The sequence below is a fragment of the Gobius niger genome, assembly GCF_951799975.1.
Source record: "Gobius niger genome assembly, chromosome: 13".
NCBI lineage: Eukaryota > Metazoa > Chordata > Actinopteri > Gobiiformes > Gobiidae > Gobius > Gobius niger.
Genome location: NC_136864.1, coordinates 2,794,522 through 2,819,351, shown reverse-complemented (window position 1 = coordinate 2,819,351; position 24,830 = coordinate 2,794,522). Strand labels below are relative to the sequence as shown.

General features: G+C 41.8%; 1 protein-coding gene across 1 annotated transcript in view; it reads right to left on the bottom strand.

Annotated features, from left to right (window-relative positions):
• Positions 1 to 7,600: 7,600 nt before the first annotated feature.
• LOC306973026 (uncharacterized protein) overlaps positions 7,601 to 24,830 on the bottom strand; it is a 66,170-nt gene continuing 48,940 nt past the window's right edge. Inside the window, exon 2 of the mRNA XM_079569825.1 lies at positions 7,601 to 8,961. Coding sequence (XP_079425951.1) covers positions 7,628 to 8,869 — 1,242 coding nt within the window. The 5' untranslated portion in view covers positions 8,870 to 8,961 and the 3' untranslated portion in view covers positions 7,601 to 7,627. The remainder of the gene's footprint in view (positions 8,962 to 24,830) is intronic.

Genomic DNA, 24,830 nt, shown 5'->3' with positions numbered 1-24,830 from the left:
TTGAATTTCAGCAGAACATGTTGCAGACATGCACAGATTTTGTGAAGTTACATTTGATTCCTGAAATGTTCACAAAGAAATTGCGTTTCACAGGCGTTTCCCTGCCTGTCTATGACAATACCAAACTGTACTGCTTTTGTCAAAGACCCTCTTTTGGCAAAATGATCAGATGTAATGGCAACAAGTGTAGTGGTGAGTGGTATCACTATCAATGTGTGGGAGTGAAGAGAAAACCACGAGGGCACTGGTTTTGTAGTTCATGTTCATGTTAAAAGGTTATGTTCAGTCACATTTCAGTTCTGTTTCTTTAATGTTTAGAGAGTAGTTGATTAAGTGTAGTGAGTGAGTAACTAGCTAGTAACTCGTTACTATCCATTTCTAGGTACTGCATTTGTTATATTTCTAAAATTAAGAGCCAAACTTGTTCATACACAACCACTGTTTTACTGTTTGTATGATTACATAATAAATATTACATCTCAAAACATGACTCAATAGTTCTTTTTAAGCACATCAATCAACTTGTTGAAATTAAAAAGTCACCTTGGTAAGTCTTCAAAAAAAAGTAGTCAAAAGTACACAACTCAAAATCTGATGACAATTTTCCTTCTTAAAATGGAAACATAAAATGTGGAAATAGAAATACATGGCTAAATTTCATTTGATGAGCTTTGGCAGCAGATTTGTCAGCGCTCCGCACACCTCCACAATGGCAAGGCAAGGCAAGGCAAGGCAACTTTATGACCATATCCCCATTTTGTAACTTATGATAGAAGCCACTTCGATGAGTGATTTCCTTGTCTGAAATGCGCCCACCCCAACATCTGGATAAAAATGAAACCGTTCCATAAGGAGTAATTCCAACTAAAAACTTAAAAGTATGGTGATGTTTATAATTGCTCCAGGTTTTTGCACGGGCTGACAGATTGTAGGGACGTTCAGTGAAGATCTCTGTACAGTCAATGATGACCCTGCAGTTTGAGTGTCTTTTGAGGAACTTCTTGGGGAGGTTGCGCCTTATTGCCTCATTAGAAGGCCAATGGATTAGAAACCGCAGACGAGCTGCCAGTACTGGTATGCAGCGATTCAAGATTTTCGAGACAGTGGTGGGAGAGATGGCAAATCGATATGCCAAATCACTGTTCTTCAGTTCAAGTCTTAACTTCATTAATGTGATGAGGACTTGGTCATTGATGCTGACAGATTTTAGGCAGCCAATGAAATAGAGAAACGCACCCGGGACTTCAAACAAACTTTCAAGCCATCATCAGCCATGAGCGATTACCTCGAGGAAAGACACGAAAAAGAAATCATTGCGACCAAGTCCAGGCATATAGACAAACTCAATCAGCTCATCGCCAAATCAGGGAAAAAAGCGAACTCCACAACGCCGCCAGAAAACTGGGTATGTAACCTCTCGCAACGCAATCTCACGCACACTGAAGTAAACATTTTGGGAAAAGGACTCAATTATGCCATAACACCGGACAGAATACCATACGAGGACTTCATATTAGCCACAGAACTAGCATGTCAATCCATACAAGAGCAAGGGAAAAAAGCACAACTACGCAACGAAGTAGTAGGCATTTTACGCACAGCCAGATTACCACCTAGTAATATCACAACAGAAGAGAGGGGGGCCATACACGCACTCGCAAAACAAGAGGACATCATCATACTACCAGCTGATAAAGGACGCACCACAGTACTCATGGACAGGGACAGTTACAAAGGAAAAATGGAGGACCTGCTCAAGGATGATAACACATGCACTATACTCAAAAAAGACCCAACTGAACAAATGAAGAGGACACTCAAAACACTTCTCAAACCACTGCTTAATGAGAACAAAATAACCCGGGAAGCTTATAACCATATAGTACCTACAGCTACTATCACCCCCAGGATTTATGGCACACCCAAGATACACAAGACCCCATTCTAGACAGTATTGGATCAGTCACATACAACCTCTCCAAAGCTCTAGTTGAAATAATAAAACCATTACTCGGACTCACTAAACAACACTGCAAAAACTCCAAACAACTGGCCCAAGAACTACAACATATGACCATAAAACCGGATGAAATGTTCAAATCACATGATGTAGTATCTCTGTTCACAAAAACCCCGGTCAAAGTCACACTCAACATTGTAGAAAATAGACTCAAACAGGACAAAACACTCACACACTGCCAGTATCCCCAGTGGGCAATTGAAAGGGGGAAAAAACAGGCACAAAACACAGAAAAAACACGGGAGAAAAGGGGAAGTAGGACGACACAAAAAGAACACAAAACAGCTTTTGTCACTTTACCATACATCAGGGGGGTCACAGAGCGCATACAGAGGGCCATGAGAAAACACAACATAAACACTCCAGTCAAACCACACACCAAACTCAGGCAGTTGCTAGTCAGATCCAAAGACACCATCCATCAGGACCGGAAATGTGACGTCATATACGAAATCCCATGCTTATCATGCAATAAAACATATGTGGGGGAGACGGGGCGATCATTCAGCACACGAAAGAAAGAACACCAGAAGGAATGTGAAAAGGAGACAGCCCACAGACAAACAAGAGCAATAAAAGAACAAGCAATGCAAGAAAATCTCAAATCAGCCATATCAGAGCACTGCAAGAGGGAGAACCACATCATGAACTGGGACAATGCCAGGGTCATCCGTGCCGAAAGTAACAAGTATCACCGCTGGATCAGAGAAGCCATCGAGATCAGGAAACATGCATCAACATCTATGAACCGGGACGAGGGAGCGTACACCTTATCACACACTTGGGACGCCGTCCTGGAGAAGGCGCCAGTCAGTAGGGGGCGTAAGCTCTCCCTACTGACTGGAAAATCCATGTAAGCTGCCTACGACACGACACCTCCACCACCAGGTGTCGCTTCTGAGGAAGATCACAGGAAGTGATCGAAACTAGTCAAGCAGGTAAACTAAACCTTTCTGTCTTACTATAAGAAACAAAACTATAATAGCCTTAACCTAAGAAGACAGTATGAACCTTCTACAAAGAGCCAATGAAATCTTTCACAAGTCCACAAACATATAGGAATAAAGTTACAGTAGGTATGCCAGTGTACAGTTTGCACTTTTTGTCAGTGAGTTGCTCTGACGTTGTTGTGACTTTATGAAGCTTTTCTTTTAGCTCATCCCTCTCCTTCCTCAGGCTGTTCACCTCTAACTGCAGCTGTTGACAGATGACCTCAATTTGTTTTTGTTTTTTTTGGAGAACTTCAACCTGCTGCTTAAGCTCCTTCTTCAGCTCATCTTCTTCACCAGAAGCCAGTGGTTCACATTGTTGTGCATCTGTAATTGAAAAACAAAATTATACCATTAGCTGTGGATATGTTCACAAAGTACACAATTTTATGTTGCGACCACTTATGTCCACAACCGGCAAAGTCACCGCATTTGGGCCTGTGTTGAACATCAGTGATGCATAAATTAACATTTAATGTTACAGAGTAAAGGTGGATGTTATCTTAAATCTGGGCTTCTTATTGAAATACAGGAGGCCTCCAGTGAAGGTGTAAGTGTATGATATAATGCGCTGTGTAACGGTGTTATAAGCCCTCTGTGAAATGTGCCTGGAATAATTCAGTGTTTGGGTATGGGATTTATGGCTCTTTACAGCAGTGTTTCTCATCACTTGTCCCAGGAGTCATGACTCCACACATACACCCACAATATGTTATATTACCAGTTGAGCTCTGTGTCTCTGATGACTGTGGTCCACCACTTGACTCAGGAAGGCTGGAGTTAAAGCGCATCTGCCTCTTCAGTGCCCGCTCGTACCTCGCTTTTTTGGCCTGGGGGTCGCCTTGTGACCCGAGGCTGTACACTGGCAGGTTAAAAATGCTCGGGGCATAATCAGGATCAAGGGGGTCCCTGGACCACTTTCCTATAACCAAGAAAGAAGATATAGGAGACTAGGATCTTTCACACATAACTTATAGCTGCTTGATGTTTCACTCTAATGTCATGCAGTAGTATGATATAGAGTTTGCAAATGTTCACTTAAGCCTCTTTTTGTCACAAATACTACAGCATTGATGGACTAACTTACCCGATATGAAGTGGTCGCTGCAAACTCGTTCAGTGCCGGTTGGGATCCAGCGTTGTCGACGGACATTTGTTGTTGTTTGTGGTTCGTATTTAGCGCGCTTCAGTGCTTTCAGCCATGCCTTCCTTCTTTGTGGCTCCAACGGCAGACGAAAGAAGTTCTTCTCGCAATCATTAGATTGCCGGTTTGTACAGTTTATGGCACAGCAACTGGTCGGCATTGCTACCTAGTTCGCTCGCGATTCACTGTTATCTCGTGTTGTTCTGCCTACCAACCTTTATACCGCCCCGGATGTGACGACATCGCGATCACTCGTATTCACCTTATTCCGCCCCGCCCACTTTTGCCACTTTTTGCGTTGTCTCGGCACTTCGTTGTCCAGACACTTCCGGTCGAGCGCGAAGCCCGTTCATTTTAACGGAGAACGAGGGAGAATATTCTCCGCTCAAATCTGATGTTTAGTCGATTGATTTATGTAAAATGGCCAATGTTCATTTGCACCGACATGTCGACACTGCAGCGTTTCTCAGCGCGGCCTGAAAACGGCTTTGTTTTCGTGTAGTGACTGATTTTATGTGGACTTCTCCAGTCCCATGTTAACACATAGGAGAAAAGGGGCGGGCACAATTCATGGCGGCGCCCACGCGAACCTCCGGAATAAGGAGCAGTTTGAAGGGGCGGGCCTAACGCGCGCAGATTGTCAGTGAAATAAACCAATTAGCGATTAGCGGACGTGACGACAGCCGTGTCCAATTAAAAAAATATGAAGTGAATATTAACTCACGCGGAGAACGCGAGGCAAAATCCTTGACTACTTCATCCAATGATTAGTTTTGGCTGATGTTAACGTTAATTGAACTAAAAACATAGAGGTGCAGCGAGTGACGTAACCTTCTCATTTCTCTGTGACGGTCGTGATTGGTTCGGCTCGGCCTTAGCCGCCAATCAACAACTTGTCTACCGTGCGTGGCCAGACCCACCTTCTTTCGTGCAGAAAGAAGGTGGGTGTGGTTTATCAGGCTAACACATTCTACTGATTCTTTTCACAAATGACATTCTTGTTCTTCTACAGCACGTTTCTGTCTCTAATAAAAATGGATTCCATGTTAATTTATTTGATGCAAACTTAAGATTTACACATTAACCTCTTAACCTCCACCTGAACCGAGCACATTTTGCTTTTCTCAAATCTAAAAGCTTCTTTAAAAATAAAATAAAAAGGCAAATAGAGGCAAAATGTTCCAGAAAAGCAACAATAACTGCGGCAAAAACGCGTCTAAAAAGTGACAAAAATGCAGCGTCAAAAGAAAAACGAAAAAGCCACAAAATGTGACAAAAACAAAACAAAATGCAATGGAAACAGCAAAGAAAAAAAGAAAAGAAAAGGACAAAACCGCAAAAAATAAAAATAACAATTAGCCATAATATTTAGAGCTCATTATTTTATAAACTACTCAAGTAACTTTACGCTAACAAATAAAGTAAATATAAACACTGGTTGTTTACATTTTAGTCATTTAAATGACCATTTAGACCACGGGTGGGGAACGTCAGGCCCGGGGGCCAAATCCGGCCCTCCAGCACAGAACCTCTGGCCCTCAATATGATTTTGAGAAATATTATTTTGCAAATAAGGGATCAAATACCTGTTTAAAGTACTCAAACTCATTATTTTTTAAAATCAAAGATCATGAAGTTGTGTGGCGTTGTTGAGTTCCAAACAGCACAGATGTTACACAAAGCAAGATACAACCTGTTACCAGGCCTCCTGCCTTTTAATGCACTACATTATTCTCTGAACATGAAGAAAGAAAAAAAAAAGTAAAATTGTGCACAAACTAATTATAAAAAATATAAATATCATACTGAGGATGGTGATGACAACTGGGAAGTAGCAAGATTACTGAGTATAATATGGATATTATTGTGCCTTTTTGACTTATAACTAGTGATTTTTGGTAATACTGGTGTTTGGCATTGGTAACAATTTGTACATCATGAAACGAGACAGCTGTTGTTGTGGTTCTTTTCTATTCCTTTCTATTTATTACTGGATCAGTTAAAATAGTGCCTCGTAAGTTTGGTTTGTGTTAAATTTGGTGAGATGTTTTGTAATTGACTTGATATAGATTAGATATTGTGAGTGCTGTCGTCCATTCTTTTGCAGTTGTTTCTTTATTTTTCTGTTGTTCTTAATGATTGTTTTGTTACTTTGCACTATGTCACTATGTTCCTTAGTTTCTGATTTGTTTCCGTTGCTTTTATTACAGGCTGATTGAGAGGAGCCGTCAGTAGAAAGATCCACGTCGTGGCGTGTATTGTCGCACCGTGTGAAATGTTACAGGCGGTGAGAGCATTACAGTTGTGCAGATCATACAACCGACTACTAGTGATGGGCTGAACGAGCCGAGGCCCCGATACAAGTATCAAGTATCATGCTCTGAGAGCAAAGCCTCTGCTGAGCTGTGTCACGCAGCGAATCACTTGGAGAATAGTCACATGACCAACACAGTCACTGTATCATTTTGTATCATGTAGTGCCGTACGCAACGAGCAGCACGGCTGGGATTTATACACTGGGCGCTGATCCCGTGGGAGCGCCCTCGAGCACCCGCTCTGGTGAGCCACCCAATACTTTGAGCACGAGGCAACTCTGCCCTGATAACAAAATGATTCCACAGATATAGCGTGTAACGCACAAGGGCCATCTGCTTCTCCCTCACGTCCATACTGAAGTGCAACACAAAAGCAGATACAGCCTCGTACATAAAGCAATTGTTAAAACGTTCACGTAGTTTAGTCGTGTAACAAAAGTGTCAACTACCCATCACCACCGACTACTGCCAATTATTCCATAAGAATTCACATCCTCCAGACAAATTGTTAAATTGTAGCCTTTTATTGCCTGATGACCATCTAATATAATCATATACAGTAAATACATTAATTAAGCCGATGGCCCTAATCCAATTTAAACTCAGATCAGATAAGGAATCTTTTGGGAAATTCACCAAACTATTACCTACATTTATCTTATTATACAACACAATTTGTGTTTAAAATGATTCACACGGTATAATGGATTAAACTGTGTTGAACGGCTGTAGTGAAAAATTGCAATTATGTCCATATCACACAGCGCATCAGTATCAGCCGTAGACTTCAGCTTGGTGCTTTTCCACGGATGGGATGGACGGTCGTGTAGTCTTAAAATCTCCATTTCTCCATAGTCTCCATTTCATATGAGCTGAGTTGTTGCCTCTGACGCATGTTCTCTTCTTATTCCCCCAATGTATCGTCATAACGGTAAAGTCAGTAAAGATTCCAAACCACAGAGTCGTCCTCCGAGGATTCGAGCTCGTCTTTTGTTGGATCATCTATATCCAGTTCAGGCGGCGCAGGTGGAGGTTTTGTCACGATGCTCTGCTAGTTCATTGTGCTGAGTCTGGGCTCATCACATTTTACTGCGGGGTCCCCAGTTGTCCAGATCAATATTTTGGAGTCTGCAAAGTCTGCTTTAGACTTGGAATAACTTTACAAAAACTGATCATTTGAATGTGTTTCTCCAGTGTGAGTCCTCGTGTGTCTTTTCAGGTGACCATTTTGTGAAAAATTCTTTCCACAAACTGAACACGTGAATGTTTTCTCTCCTGTGTGTGTTCTCATGTGTGTATTCAGATTACCATTTTGTGAAAAACTCTTTCCACAAACGGTACACCTGAATGGTTTCTCTCCTGTGTGAGACCTCATGTGTTTTTTCAGAATATTACTTCGTGAAAAACTCTTCACACAAACAGAACATCTGAACGGTTTCTCTCCTGTGTGCGTCCTCGTATGTATTTTTAGGTTAACATTTAGTGTAAAATTCTTTCCACAAACTGGGCACCTGAATGGTTTATCTCCTGTATGAAGCTTCATGTGTCTTTTCAGGTGACCATTTTGTGAAAAACACATTGCGCAAAAAGAACACCTGAAAGGCCTTTCTCCTGTGTGAGTCCTCATGTGTGATTTAAGATTCCCATATCGTGAAAAACTCACCGCACAGACTGAGCACATGAATGGTTTCTCACCTGTGTGAGTCCTCATGTGTTTTTCCAGGATATTATTTTGTGTAAAACTCATTGCACAGATGGAACATTTGAACGGTTTCTCTCCTGTGTGAGTCATCATATGTAATTTAAGTTCACCATTTCTTGAAAAAATCTTTTCACAAACAGAACATCGGAATGGTTTCTCCCCTGTGTGAGTTCTTAGGTGTATTTTCAGATAAACATTTTGTGAAAAATTCTTTCCACAAATTGAACACATGAATGGCTTCTCTCCTGTGTGCGTCCTCATGTGTGTTTTAAGATTGCTATTTTGTGAAAAACTCTTTCCACAAACAGAACACCTGAATTGCTTCTCTCCCATATGGGACCTAATGTGTCTCTTTAGGTCACTCCTGCATGCAAACTCTTTTACACAATCTGAACACCTGAACGGCTTCTCTCCTGAGTGAGTCCGCACGTGCCTGTTTAAATTGGAGCGAGTCAGAAACCTCTTCCCACACTGTGAACATTTGTTTTTTTCTGGACCTCCATCTTCACTCACATTGCTCCCATGAGCCGGCTCCTGCAGCTGGTCAGTGTGTGTTTGTGGAGCGGGACTTTCAGCTGAAGGAGTCCAGTCTGTTGAGTCGTCAGTGTCAGAGGAATTCTCTGCTTCTGCTCCGTCTCCGTCCTCTCTGTTCTCCTCTTTCACTGTTTCATGAAGCACAGACACAATGACTGGGAACATTTCTGGGATCGACTCCTCTTTGATTTGAATCTCCTTTGGTTCCTCTTTAATCTGGACTGGACTGGGAGCAGCCTCATGTGGACTCTGAACACCTGCAGTGACAGACAGACATGATAAATACTTGATCACCAAATGACAAGTCTTTAAAGCAAAACAACTCAACAACAGTCCCTGAGAAAGACAAAGAAAAAACACAACCCTAAAAGTATAGTTTCTTAGTTGCAGAATAGAGGAAGGGCCTGGGTGAACTCTGGCTCTGACTGACAATCCCCAGATGTCAATTGCTGCCATAATGGCTGTGGAAACATGTGCTTTTAAATCCACTGTGCGTCGACAGAGGAAGACAGTTTAGACCTTTGTCAACTTCCTGAAAACGCTTGGATGCTGTGGCTTTCCGAGGGTTATTTTGGTGCAAAAGTATGCTGTTACAAATAACTTTTAATTGACTAAATATGCAGTAAATGCCTGAAAACATGATACCTTAAGATCTTGAGTCACCATTCGTTAACCCCTTAACTCCCACCTGAACCGAGCACATTTTCTCTAGTTTGGCTTTACCCCAATCCAAAAGCTTCTGGAAAAAAGGTGTGAAAATAGCAACAAAACTGAGACGAAAACAATGATGGAAGAGTGACAAAAAAGTGAGAAAACAGACAAAAAACTGACAAAAATTGACGAAAAAATGACAAAAAAATGACAAAAATGTGACAAAAAATTGACGAAAAAATGACGAAAAAATGATGAAAAAGTGGCAAAAATGTCACACAAAAATTGACAAAAAAAGGACAACAAATTTACATTAAAAAAACCCAAAAAAGACAAAACAAAATATGAAAAAATGATGAACATGTGACAAAAAGTGATTTTTTTTTTACTATTTGACAAAAAAATTACAAAAAGTTTTAGTTGAATTAGTTGAATACCCCCCCCAAAAAATAATGGAAATAAAAATCTGATGACGTGCGGAAAAAGATCCATTTAGATGAGTTTTGTAGATCTTAGCTTGAGGCGTCACACTGGCCTACAGGATTTGGGTAAAGCTGAACTGGAGAAAATGCTCTCGGTTCAGGCGGGAGTTAAGAGGTTAACTATCGTCCTGTCCAGTCGGCATGAGGCCGAGCAGCAGAGAATGGCCTCCAACCCAGACATGAAACTACCTCCAGAGGTTGTGGACAGGGTTCCTGCACACTTTGTAATGACACTTTGTAAACTCAGGCAAGAACGTATCTCAGAATGTAAAAATGGTGGCCTGTTCCTTTAAGACCTGGAATTACAAAGTTTAAGACCAATGGCACCTAAAGAGGATTCACATTTCATGTAGATTTATTAGCTTGAAACCAAGGCACTCTTTGGTGAAGTTAACCCCTCGGTTCAGGTGGGAGCCTGAACCGAGCATTTTCTCCAGTTTGGCTTTACCCCAATCCAAAAGCTTCTGGAAAAAAGGTGAGAAAATAGCAACAAAACTGAGACGAAAACAATGATGGAAATGTGACAAAAAGTGAGAAAACATTGTCAAAAAAGTGACGAAAAATGATGAAAAAGTGGCAAAAATGTCATAAGAAATTGACAAGAAATTGACAAAAAATTGACGAAAAAATGACAAAAATGTGACAAAAAAATGACAAAAAAGTTACAAAAATGAGTTACCCAACAAAAAAATGTTGGAAAAAAAATCTGATGACGAGAGGAAAAAGATCCTCTTGGTTCAGGCGGGAGTTAAGAGGTTAATGCCTTTATTTCTATGGCATATCTAAAAACATAGCCCCAGCCACCCATCCAAATACCAGTCAGGCCCTTCCCTGCTAAGCTCTCGAGATCTGACGGGATCGGGCATAGCAAAGGTGGTATATACAAGAAACCCACCAACAGGGTTCCTCCACCTGGAACAGGAAGAGTGAGCTGGTAGGACGTGACCTGTGCTTGCATACACTCAGAATCAACACTAGGTGGTGGTAATGAGAATATCCACCCAGAGTGCCATAAAAATAACAATATAGATACAATTCCAAGTTGATATGAATTTTAAATCGTTCTGTGAGATGCTAAATATGTAGCCAACCCAATACACCTTGTGCCATTTAACTTTTGAATGTGCATCCTGTTTATCTTCTGACTGAGAGAGAGCAGCCTCAGAGAATGTTCAAAAGGATCTGATGGTTATCAGTGTTAGCCGCAGCTGTTTGTAAATGCTTTGGGATTTGTTGTTGTATGTCTTGTTGTAATTCTATTTTCTATGGAGCGATAAATAACCTCTTGAACTTTTTTCTCTTACCTCCACAGTCTGGGTCCACTTTGATCCTTCTGTAAAAGAACAAGAGGTTTTAAAGACAATGGCCGTGAAATCAAAACGACACTAATTCATTATAGTTTGTATTGATGACAACATATCCATGAAAAAATGAAGTAATAATAGCGGAAAACAGAAATCAGCGAAAAGTTCTGTCATTACGACATGCCTTAACCTCTTAACTCCCACCTGAACGGATCCCATTTTCTCCAGTTGGGCTTTACCCTAATCAAAGCTTCTTGGGGAAAAAGCACCAAAACAGCCACAAAAAATGAGAAGAAAACAAGGATGTAAACGCAACAAAAATGTGACAAAAATTCAACAAAAATATGACAAAAATTCAACAAAAAGTGACAAAAATTCAACAAAAATGTGACAAAAATTCAACAAAAATGCGACAAAAATTCAACAAAAATGTGACAAAAATTCAACAAAAATGAAAACAGAAATCATGCCTTAACCTCTTAACTCCCATCTGAACGGATCCCATTTTCTCCAGTTGGGCTTTACCCTAATCTAAATAGCCACAAAAAATGAGAAGAAAACAAGGATGTAAACGCAACAAAAATGTGACAAAAATTCAACAAAAAAATGACAAAAATTCAACAAAAATGTGACAAAAATTCAACAAAAATGTAACAAAAATTAAAAAAAAAAGTGACAAAAAAAAAAATCCATACAAAAGGTGACTCAACACAGCAACAATGCGAAGAAAAAGATCAGTTTTGTGGGTCTTAGCTTTCAAATGAGGTCTACACAGGCCTATATAAGAGCCAAAGAGGACAGAATGCATTTGGTTTAGGCGGGTGGTAAGAGCAACCATTAGGAGTTAAGTGCGCATGCGCCATGTACGGATTAAACTAAATGAAAAGTGATAACAGCAGAAACAGACGGAGCTGGTCTCAGTCTGTGCGGAGTCAGTGTGTGATAAAGTCCCTGATAAAGACACAAAGGCCTCGTGTTGTTGTGGACAGTCCTCTGTATCTGAGAGAGTCCTGTCTTGGCTCTAAACTCACCTGTTTTCCTCCTCCGCGGGCTCCCACAGCTCCTGCTCCTCCTTCAGCTTCACTTCTGACATGTTTCACTGCGCTCTGTCCGCTTTAAGGCGAAAAGAGTGTCTCACTGCTGTTCAGAGCTAACGCTAACACAGCAGCACAACACAGCGCTCACTTCCGGGGTCTGAGCGGGGTTGCCAGATCCAAGGGGTAAAACTAGCTCTGTGTCCTCTCAAAACATACTCAAACAATCACCATTTTCAAGTTTGGTTAAAAACGGTTTAAGTAATAATTATTTTGTGGATCCTGAATTGTTTATACATCATTTGTGCAGCCGACCGATATGACGTGGAGAGAATAAGGCAAAGCAGAGGGACGTTTTGCAGGACAGGTCTGGACCGTGACCCCGTTAATTGAAGTGTAGGCAGACCGAGGGAAACATGACGTACATTTATATAATGGCGGGTCAAGGGTCACCGCTCATGCGCACCTGCTAAGTGGCTTACATACCTCCCCCTCAGTCAAGAAATGTCCTAAACGAACACACTGTGAGGAGTGAGGGAAACCGTCTGAGGTGGCTTTGTATGGCGACGCATAGACAAGCAGCAACTTCCCTCTCTCTTGGTACAGCAGCGTTTTGTGTTGTTTGCCTTTTTCTGAGAACTACATTTGTGGTTCCTGTGTTCCACTATATTGACGGACGCTTTTGTACATCTTTGCCTTGTTTTTGTGGGGATCGATGGGTTTTTTTCCCTGCAGAGTCCATAATGGTCCTGAAGGAAGCAGCTTTTAAAAAGTAAACAAACAGCTAGCTTACGGGCTAAAGATATTTGAAACCTACATATTAGTTCAAAAAAAAAAAAAGAAAAAAAAAAGTTCTTTTGAAACACTGAAGAGGCACCAAGAGCCCCCCCCCCCCCCCCCCCCCCCTACACCTGCAGCACAGTGAAGGCGCTACAGGAAACAAAGAGGGGACAAAGGAGGAGAAGAAGGTGAAAAACTATTGTGGTGCGGAGGGAGCTGCGCAGCTGAAGCAGACGGAGGAGGTGGAGGAGCTGACTAGTGCAGGACACCACGCTCTGAAACAGGGACAAACCCAGGAGGAGGTGCACCGTTTCAGAGGATCTCTGAAGGCAGCCAGCCAGGTTTCCCCAACCTCGAAAGCTTCTGGTCAGGTTGGCCCACAATGGCAGTGCGGCTCAGGACTAACAGCTCAACACAATTGTACAAAGACAAATAAAGCACTTTCTTACTCAGACGGTGTGGTTGGTAAAGAGACTTTACTTCCAAATACTGCTCCTTAGTATCGTGGGAACGAGTTCCAGCTCTGACAGATGGTGAAACGTCAATCTCAGTCATTCTGAACTACAGGCCTCTAAGCTTTAGGTTTAAATAATTGTTGCCACCTCAGGCCCTGAGAACTTCAGGGAGGGGTCTCCTGGTGGTTCCCAGAGTCACGGTGAGGCTGCGTTTAAGTTTCACGCAGGAAAAAGTCTGAAACGGCTTCCCTTTTTACTGCTGCCTATGGCAACCGATTGTATTTTAACCTCTTACCACCCACCAAAACCAAATGCATTCCCTCCTCTTCGCCATTGTCGTCACTTTTTAATTCCCCTATGTGTTTTTGTCACTTTTTTTTATTACTTTTTTGCTGGATTTTTGTCTTTTTTTGCTGGATTATTGTCACTTTTTGTGGATTTTTGTCACTTTTTGTTGGATTTGTGTCTTTTTTTTTGCTGGATTTTTGTCATTTTTTTGTGCTCTTTTGTCACTTTTTTGTTTTAGTTGTCCTCATTTTCTTGTTTTTTGTCGCTGTTTTGAAGAAGCTTTTAGATTTGGAGAATTTGGAGAACAGGAGAAAACATGTTCAGGCGGGAGTTAAGAGGTTAACACATTTTAACATATAGATATACATATTTTAATGTCATTTTTTAATGTAATTGTGTGTTTTTTATGGCATTTGTTATTGTGTCTGGGTGTCTGGTGTTGCTGTGAGGCACATTTGTCGTACATGTACATGAAATCTGCCATACAAATAACCTTGCCTTGCCTCAACAAGTGTTTTGTAAAATATTAGATAAGCAAAAAGAAGCATTGATTTGGAGGAAAACTGGAGAATGTTTATGACAGTTGCTTCATTGATTTATTTTTCTAGCACCACAGAAAGAACAAAAACACATTCAGGAAAAGTCCATATTTTTAAACAATGGTCGGCCATTATTATGATGATTATTGCCGTCATAATAATGGTAGATAAAGAATTCCAAACCACCGAGTCGTCCTCTGGGGATTCAAGCTCGTCTTTTGCTGTATCATCCATATCCAGTTCGGGCACCGGTGGGAGGTTTTGTCACGGTCACTGCTAGGTCGTTGTGCTTTCAGGCCTGTGAGATCACATGTTACTGCGGGGTCCCCAGTTGTTCAAATTGATATTTTGGAGCAACCTCGGCTTTAGAGTTGGAATAACTTTGAACGAACGGGTCATTTTCATGTTTTTCTCTTGTGTGAATCCTCATGTGTTTTTTCAGGATATTATTCCGGGAAAAACTCTTCGCACAAACAGAACACCTGAATGGTTTCTCTCCTGAGTGAGTCCTCATGTGTGATTTAAGGTCACCGTTTTGTGAAAAAGACATTGCACAAACAGAACACCTGAATGGTTTCTCTCCTGTGTGAGTCCTCATGTGTGTTTTTAAGGTATTACTTCGTGAAAAACTCACTGCACAGACAGAACACCTGAATGGTTTCTCTCCAGTATGAGTCCTCATGTGTGTCTTCAGGCCACCATTTTGTGAAAAACTCATTGCACAGACAGAGCATCTGAATAGCTTCTCTTCTGTGTGAGTTCTCATGTGTATTTTCAGACTACCTTTTTGTGAAAAACTCTTTCCACAAACTGAGCATATGAAAGGTTTCGCTCCGGTATGAAGCTTCATGTGTGTTTTCAATGTGCTATTGTGTGAAAAGTTATTTCCACAAACTGAACACATGAATGGCTTCTCACCTGTATGAAACCTCATGTGTGATTTCAGTTGACTATTTTCTGAAAAACTCTTCGCACAGACAGAACACCTGAAAGGCGTTTCTCCTGTATGAAGCTTCATATGTCTTTTTAGGTGACCATTTTGCAAGAAACACATTGTACAAAAAGAACACCTGAAAGGCCTTTCTCCTGTGTGAGTCCTCACGTGTGCTTTCAGTTCACCATTTCGTGAAAAACTCATTGCACAGACAGAACATCTGAATGGTTTCTCTCCTGTATGAGTTCTCATGTGTGATTTAAGTTCACCTTTTCGTGAAAAACTCTTTTCACAAACAGAACACTTACATGGTTTCTCTCCAGTGTGAGTCCTTATATGTGTTTTAAGATAACCATTTTGTGAAAAATTCTTTCCACAAATTGAACACATGAATGGCTTCTCTCCTGTGTGCGTCCTCATGTGTGTTTTAAGATTGCTATTTTGTGAAAAACTCTTTCCACAAACAGAACACCTGAATACCTTCTCTCCCATATGGGACCTGATGTGTTTTTGTAGATTACTCCTACATGCAAACTGTTTAGCACAAACACAACACCTGAATGGCTTCTCTTCTGTGTGAGTCCGTACGTGCCTCTTTAAATTGGAACGAGTCAGAAACCTCTTGCCACAATGAGAGCATTTGTGTGGTTTGTCTGGACCTCCATCTTCACTCACATTGTTCCCATGAGCCGCCTCCTGCAGCTGTTCAGTGTGTGTTTGTGGAGTGGGACTTTCAGCTGAAGGAGTCCAGTCTGCAGAGTCGTCAGTGTCAGAGGAATTCTCTGCTTCTGCTCCGTCGCTGTCCTCTCTGATCTCCTCTTTCACTGTTTCATGAAGTAGAGACTCTTCTTTCTCACTCTTAACAGAGACAATGACTGGGAACGCTTGGATCGACTCCTGTTTGATTTGAATCTCCTTTGGTTCCTCTTTAATCTGGACCGGACTTGGAGCCGCCTCATGTGGACTCTGAACACCTGCAGAGACAGACAGACAGACACCATAAAATGTTTGATCAACAAATGACAAGTCTTTAACCCTCGTGTGCTCCTCTCTGATAAGTTACACTCATGATCTCTTGAGAAATTTAAGACCCCAAATTGTTTCTCTTATATTTTATGTGTTTTCTTTGTTTTTCTTTTTTTTTCTAGTTTGTAGGCCTTGTGTATGTATAAAAACAACAAAATCCCAAACAAACAACAATCATAAATGAAAGCACAATTTCCTCCCCTTGCAACAGTCCCTTCTTGCTCTCGCCCAAACTTGCTCTCACCTCGTTCTCAAACCCAACCCAGCCTCTTGCTCCTGCTCGCACTTGCCCCGGCCCACTCTCCCCTCAGCCTTTGTCCCATCCCGGCCTCACTCTTGTCCCTGCTAGCTCTGGTGGCGGCCACTCTTGCCTCATCCCAGGCTTCACACTCGCCGCAGGGGTGCTTTTTATGAGCTATGTAGTTAAAATGCTTTCTATGGCCAGTGAACTTTATTGCCTCAATAGTAAGGAGTAGCCACAAGGCAAAAGAGCATCTGGACGGGGTTTCCCAATTCCACAGAAGTCCTTTCCGCGTACTTCTATCCGTAGTGCATCAAAAGTGTGAGTGTAAGGTGGAGACGTTGCAGAGCTGATGCCTTGGGGAGGCACAAGGGTAGATCACCAATGACTTGCATGAGACGTCTCTATTTGATGTGGGGCTGTGGCACAATTTACAGAAGTGGTGTAGTCTTCAATTTTCTAGTGAGGTTGGGGGGTAGTATAAAGGCTTAGTAGTCTAAATGTGTTGCTTTTGTGAATGAAGGTGAGAATTAATGAATTTGAGGAAAAAAATCAGTGTGCTGTCAGGCTAAGAAATATGACTATTTTCACAGAGGATGGGTCGGCCACTTACAAGCCACTTGGCGAGAGTGGCTGTATTTGCACAGCATTAGGTCCAGCTCGGGACTGTGCACGCGTGCAATATGGCTTCTGAGTTGTGGGCTCTGCATGACCACGCCCAATACTCTAGCAAGAATCTAAATGATGATCTTTAAGCCCACAAGGATATTTTGACCAAAATGTGAGGCTTTCCGATGAAAACTCAGGGATCAAATGTCAAACGTTGGAGAAGTACGATTTTGATGGTTCGCCGTTCAGGTCAAGGTGGCCGACTTCCTATAGAGCGTGGGTTGGGGCAATACTATATTTTTTTACATGTGCTGCCGTGGTCTATGTCCCTGGCCAGTGTCACCTTTGTATGAGGACATTTTTGCAACCGGACTCTCATTGACTTCGTGTAAACGGCCTGTTTGAGGGAGCGCTACAGAGCCATCCTTTATGATTTTCTCTCGCGTACCCCATCCAAAATTAGAGCTCCCGGAGCACTAATTTCTGATCCCTGTTACTTACGTATCTTGAGTAATTCTTGCGTTTTCGGTCTTCATTTTAATTACTTCCTCGTGGGACACTGCATGTCCAGTGTTCGGGCCAAAATATCAAAAAAAGGAATTCTGAGGATTACTCGGACGATCTGGTCAGTTTCCAAGTGGAATTTGTCAAAATTTAGTATTAATGCAATTTTTTTATTTGGTTTTAATGAGAGCACATAGTTACACTTGTGGTTTGTTTCTCTTATATTTCACTTATAAAATAAAATTATGGGATAAACTTGGGCTCTATCTTTAGTTTGACTTCTTACAAATGCACTGATACTAAATGTACCAGTTTTTTGTTTTGTGTCGGTGGACCATGTTTATGTAAAAAAAAAAGAAAAAAAAAGCCAAAAATTAGCCAAAAATGGTCCTATAACATTGAAAGTATTTGGTGAATTGGGCACTGGTAGAGGCTAGAAGGTACAGTGGGTGCTGTTTTTTCAAAATTGTATTATTTTTTAACTAGAGAAAATAATTACACTCGTGGTTCTTGGTCATTTATGAACCCAGCTGAATTCTATGCATTTCAATGGACAGGAGCCAAACCTTTATGCTTTTTTGACTTTAATGTGAGCCTGGCGTAATTGTTGGAGACAGAATTGGCGTAACTGAGCCAAATGTGTAGGCCACCTTGCGTGCACATGCCATTTCAGCTCTGCCCATACATTTTTTCATTTTCATTTATTTATTTATTTAATATGGACATAGCAATTACATTGGACGAACCAGATGCATTGTTTAAAGTGTTTTCATACATTTTCAACTGGATTGAGATCAGGACTTTGTGATGAACACTTCAAAACATTGACTTTGTTTTCCTGTAGCCACTTTGCCACCAGTTTGGCAGTTTGCTTTGGGTCATTGTCCATTTGGAGACCCCTCTGCGCCTAAGCTTTAACTTCCTGGCTGAGATGTTGCTCCAATATTTCTAATAGTGTTCTTTCTTCATGATGTCATCTCTTTTATGAAGTGTATCAGTCCCTCCTGCAGCAAAACAGCCCCACAGCATGATGCTGCCCCCCCGTATTTCTCAGTTGGGATGGTGTTCTCAGGCCTTTTCCTCCAAATGTGATCATGGATATTATGGTCAAACAAGACCACAAGATATGTCTCCAACAATTACGGCAGGCTCACATTAAAGACAAAAAAGCATAAAGGATTGGCTCATGTCCATTAAAATGAATAGAATTCGACCAAAAACCACGAGTGTAACTATTTGCTCTAGTTAAAAAAAAAAAAAAAAATTCAAAAACAGCCCCCACTGTACCTTTTAGCCTCAACCAGAGCCCAATTCACCAAATACTTTTTTTTTTTTGTTTTTTACATAAACATGGCCCAACGACACACAAAAAAAGATGTAAAAAATGCAGAATCAGTGCTTTTTTCAAGTCAAACTAAAGATAGAAAACAAATTTATATCAACATTTTTTTTCATAAGTGAAGTATTAGAGAAACCACGAGTGTAATTATTTGCTCTCATTCAAATGTATGATGGTACATTTTGATTAATTCCACTTGGAAACTCACCAGATAGTCCGAGTGATCCTCAGATTTAGATTCTTTTGACATTTTGTTTTGTGCATAAACAAGGCCTACAAACTGAAGAAAATACACACAAGCACACGTTTTGTATCAGACCGATACTAAAGGCAGAACCCAAAAGAGAAGCGAGTCCTTCCCATAACATTGTAATCACTTAATCAAAAAAGTAAAATCATGATAAAAGTCATGGCTGTTAAAACATATCCGAAAATTCATGTGATAATGGTCTGGGCTGCACGGTGGCGCAGCGGTTAGCGCTCACGCCTCAAAGCTAGAAGGTCCCGGGTTCGATTCCCACCTGGACGGGGCCTTTCTGTGTGGAGTTTGCATGTTCTCCCTGTGTCTGTGTTTCCCCTACCACTAAAAACATGTACAATAGGTTCCCCTCTGGGGCCAGGACTCCCCTGAAAAAGAGATTCTTAATCTCAGTGGGACTGTCCTGGTTAAATAAAGGTCAATAAAATAAACTATGACAGATATATAAATAAACATATACATTTTTCTCTTACCTCGACAGTCTGGGTCCTCTTTGATCCATCTGTAAAAGAACAAAAGGCTTTAATATTGTACGGGCTGTTTATAATAGATTGGATATTCCGTTCGGTTTTTGACTTGTGATGTAACACTTCTATCATAATAAGGGCTCACACTCTGTGTTGCCAAGTCTCTGAAAGCGGCCCACTGTCGTCATTATTCATTCGCTATAGTCCGTCGTAGTAAGCAACTGTTATAGCCACAGCCGCCCTCTAGACTAGGCTGTTCCATTGGGCCCACAAACCACCACAAGACGGATCGAGTTGAAATAAAGCACTTCCTCAGCGGTTCAGACGGAGCGGGTCCCGGTCTGAGTGGAGTCCGTGTGTGATAAAGTCCCTGATAAAGGCCCAAAGGCCTCGTGTTGTTGTGGACAGTCCTCTGTATCTGAGAGAGTCCTGTCTTGGCTCTAAACTCACCTGTTTTCCTCCTCCGCGGGCTCCCACAGCTCCTGCTCCTCCTTCAGCTTCACTTCTGACATGTTTCACTGCGCTCTGTCCGCTTTAAGGCGAAAAGAGTGTCTCACTTGTGTTCAGAGCTAACGCTAACACAGCAGCACAACACAGCGCTCACTTCCGGGGTCTGAGCGGGGTTGCCAGGTCCAAGAGGTAAAACTAGCTCAATGACTCACACACATTTCACTGTTTAGTTGAAAAGGGGGCATTTATTGTAATCTGGTGGATTTTAGGTGACACTAATTCATTTAATGAGTTTTAGAAAAAAAAAAAGATAGGATAAGAACTTTATAAATCCGTTAGGAACATCACTTTTGCATTTGCATTCACTTCAGCATTACTTTTATCAGTGCAGAGAAAACAATAATGAAAGAGTCATACACACAATAGACAGCAGCCCCCCCTTTGCTATGCCCGATCCTGTCTGACCTCGGAAGCTCAGCAGAGAAGGCCGTGGCCTGTACTTCGATGGTGAATGTAGTGAGTGCTTGATGGTGGTCGGAGGGGCAGATGGCGCAGACTGGTTGCCTCGCTTCTGTCAGTCATGGCAGCTGTGGCTACAATAGTAGCTAACCACCACCGGGTGTCGTGTGAATGAATAATGCACAAAATTGTAAAGCGATACATAAGACTATCCATCCATCTTCTTCCACTTGTACGTTGCTGGGTCGTGGGGGCCCGTCCGAGCTGCCCCGGCTCCTCCTGATGATTCCGGGCCTGTTGGTCTCTCATAAGAAGCTTCTTTAGTGCTCTTTGTCTGACCCGTCACCGAGGACCTGTTTGCCACTACTACTACTACCACTACCACTACCACCACTACCACCACTACCACTACCACTACCACTACCACTACCACTACCACTACTACTACTACAGCGCTTTTCTGGACACTCAAAGACGCTTTACGCTTTACATTGCATTATCCATTCACTCCATACTCAGTGGTAGCAAACTACTGTTGACTGACAGAAGCGAGGCTGCCAATTTGCACCATGGGCCCTTTCTGTATGGAAAAAAATATTCAACAGTTAAGTCAGAAAAGACTTAATAACGAAAATCCGGCGTAAATGTAATATTTCTTGCCGATCAGATGTTTAAAAAGAGCCTTGTCGTCGGTTCTACAGCAGTTTAAAGTCAGCAAAAATCCCATTATGGTGAAAAGGGCTTAAGCGCCATTGGACACAGAAGTGTAGAGGTGACATCACTTAATAACCTGTTCTTTTGTTTTGGATGTGTTGAGGTTAAGATGGTTAAACTGTAAATATGTTCCAGTGCAGGTGATTCTGCAGTCACCTGTACAGTGTGAATAAAACCGGAGTGAACACAGATACTTGAGGCGCACCTGTTGAGATGATCTGTGATGCGCTGAGGTGTCCGTTGATGTCGTCTTCCAGTAACAAATGGACCCACAGAGAGAAGATGTAGATTTAACGTCCATGTGGAGCAGCTCTTGTCCCGTCAGATGAGGCTGGACCGTATTGAACTCGCTGGAATCCTCAAACATTAACCGTACCAGGAACTGAGGCTTCTCCAGATGTGTGAGGGCTTCATGCAGAATAGTCAGCACAGCGTCTTCAACCCCCAGTGTTGTTTGTATGCAAACTGGAGGGGGTCCCGTGTGCCAGCATAATTCTGAAGATGGGACAAAATCAGCCAAACCATTCCAGTTCAATTTATAATGCACTTTAAAAACAGCACCGTTGACCAAAGTGCAGTACACACATCATAAAAAACAACACACTTTTCAAAATATAATCAGTACAATGAATTGAATCATCAGAAAGTAACAAATACAACAGAAGACAATGAATCAAAGCAAGTTAAAAGTTGAAAAAAAAATGTAGTTTTTCAGCTGGGACTTAAAAAGCAAACAATTTGGGTCCAGCGACAGAAAGAGCTGTTCCCTCGTAGCTTCCTGTTTGCTTTGGGCACCACAAGCAAAAAACAGAGCACGAACAGGAGTGTCGGGCTGCAGCAGGTCAGACTGTTGTCGTGGAGGCATTTTGAAACATATAAAAGAATCTTAAAATCAACACAAAAGCGAACTGGGAGCCAGTGCAAGGATTTCAGAATTGGCAAGATGTGCTCCTGTTTTTGGAAGCCAGTTAAAGAGGGGGTATTCTGCTTTTTTCAGTCCCATAGCACCAGTCTATATCACACTGCAATGATGAGCAAACCTTCTGTTGGTCTGTAAATGCAGTAAATTAGAATAACTGCCTTGTATAAAACTGCTCTCTCAAAATGGCTGTAGTGAATGTCTTGAAATAGGCCTCTGTCTCTTTAAGAACCTCTGAGCCTTTCCGACACGCCCCCTCCACACGCTGTCTGTGGCATCAGTGGGGAGGGGGTTCTGCTGAGGAGCAGTGGTTGGTTTCTCGGCTGGTGACGAAAGCTCGGAGGCGTCTCCAGGAGGTGGGGGCGTTCCTAGGAGGACTCAGGCAAACCTATCCCTAAAATGGCCGCCATCAGAGTTTTTACAGATTACTCAAAAATATGTGAATGTGCCAAGGCAACACTTCAGGCATGTTTTTAATGAGGAAATGACATAATAACATGACGTAAAGCTTGAAAAAGTCAATTTTGCATAATACCCCCCTTTAAGAGCCGAGCGGCTGCATTTTGAACGAGCTGTGGCCAATTTATCTATTCGTGGCTGATCCCGAAATAGAGCACATTGAAATAATCGATCCAATTTGTAATAAAAGCATGAATCTAAATCTCAAAATCATGATGGGAGAAGGTGGATTTAACTTTGGTAAGTTGGGAAAAATTGAAAAAAAGCTTAACTTGACAACCGAACTGATTTGTGTGTAAAGACATTCATTATTGATGATGTTGACGCAACTGGGCGATAGTTGTTACTACAGGAGGGGTTGTTCGTTTTGGAAATTAGGTTTGCCACAGAGGACTTCTCTGTTTCCAAAGAGAGGGGACTGAGTGTTCTAACAGAGTTGAATAGAGAGCACAGCACTCCTGCCAGCTGATTAGGACAGGCCTTGATCATATCCAGGGGCATATGATTTCAATTGAATATATTGTGGGGGGAAATCATCGAACAGCCGATTCAGCTGAACGTTTTCTCCCCTCTGTGAGTCCTCGTGTGTGTTTTAAGATTAGCATTTTGTGAAAAACTCTTTCCACAAACAGGACACCTGAATGGCTTCTCTCCTGTGTGAGTCCTCATGTGTGTTTTCAGGTCAGCATTTCGTGAAAAGATTTTTCCACAAACAGAACACCTGCACAGTGCCTCTCCTGTGTGAGACCTCATGTGTGTTTTAAGATTAGTATTTTGTGAAAACCCCTTTCCACAAACAGCACACCTGAATGGTTTCTCTCCTGTGTGAGTCCTCGTGTGTTTTTTCAAAGTAGCATTCTGTCTAAAACTCATTGAACAAATGGAACACCTAAATGGTTTCTCTCCTGTGTGAGTCCTCATGTGTTTTTTCAAAGTAGTATTCTGTCTAAAAGTCATTGAACAAACAGAACACCTAAATGGTTTCTCTCCTGTGTGAGTCCACATGTGTGTCTTTAGGTCACTACTAGTTGAAAACTTCTTAGCACAAACTGAACACATGAGTGGTTTATCTTCTGTGTAAAGCCGCATGTGTCTCTTTAAATTATAGCAGGTCGAAAATCCTTTCCCACACTTAGAGCATCTGTGTGGTTTCTCTGGACCTCCATCTCCACTCTCTCCTGTGTGAGTCCTCACGTGTGTCTTTAGGTCACTACTATTATCAAACTTCTTAGCACAAACTGAACAATTGAGTGGTTTCTCTTCTGTGTAAAGCCGTACGTGTCTCTTTAAATTATAGCAGGTCGAAAACCCTTTCCCACACTGAGAGCATCTGTGTGGTTTGTCTTGACCTCCATCTCCACTCACATTGTTCCCATGGGCCGGCTCCTGCAGCTGTTCAGTGTGTGTTTGTGGAGCGGGACTTTCAGCAGAAGGAGTCCAGTCTGCAGAGTCGTCAGTGTCAGAGGAATTCTCTGCTTCTGCTCCATGTCCGTCCTCTCTCGACTCCTCTTTCACTGTTTCATGAAGCAGAGACTCTTCTTTCTCACTCCTCACAGGGACAACGACTGGGAACGCTTGGATTGACTCTTCTTTGATTTGAATCTCCTTTGGTTCCTCTTTAATCCGGATCAGACTAGGAGCAGCCTTGTGTGGATTCTGAACACCTGCAGGAACAGACAGACAGAGACCATAAACAATTGTCCCTGAGAAAGACAAAGATAAAACAAAGATAAAACACAACACATAAGCTAAAAATATAGTTTCTCAATTGCAGAATAAAGGGAGGAAGCAGTCATCAGAAGCAGAAGAAGAGACTTCGATTGTGCTTTTGAAGACCCAGACTATGGACTGTTCCATGATGCATCATGACAGTGTTCAAAATAAGGTTACTTTTGCCCCAAAGAACTCTGCAAACACCTGGAGAAGTCTTTCCCTAAAACCTCATTGATGGCACAAACATATTTTTGTACTAACTGACACATCACAGACGGAGCAAGACCAACAAGACAGTAGTAAAGTAAAACATGAAAAAGTAAAAACATCGATACACTTTAGACAAATCCACATGAGAAGGTTGTCTACAAACCAATGAACAGCTACTTTGTATCTGCTTCAGACCATTTGATAAAACTACTGTATGAGGGAGAGACGCAGGGACAAAGTAATAAATAATTAAAACATTAAAATATAGCCAACATTTTCCTCTTACCTCC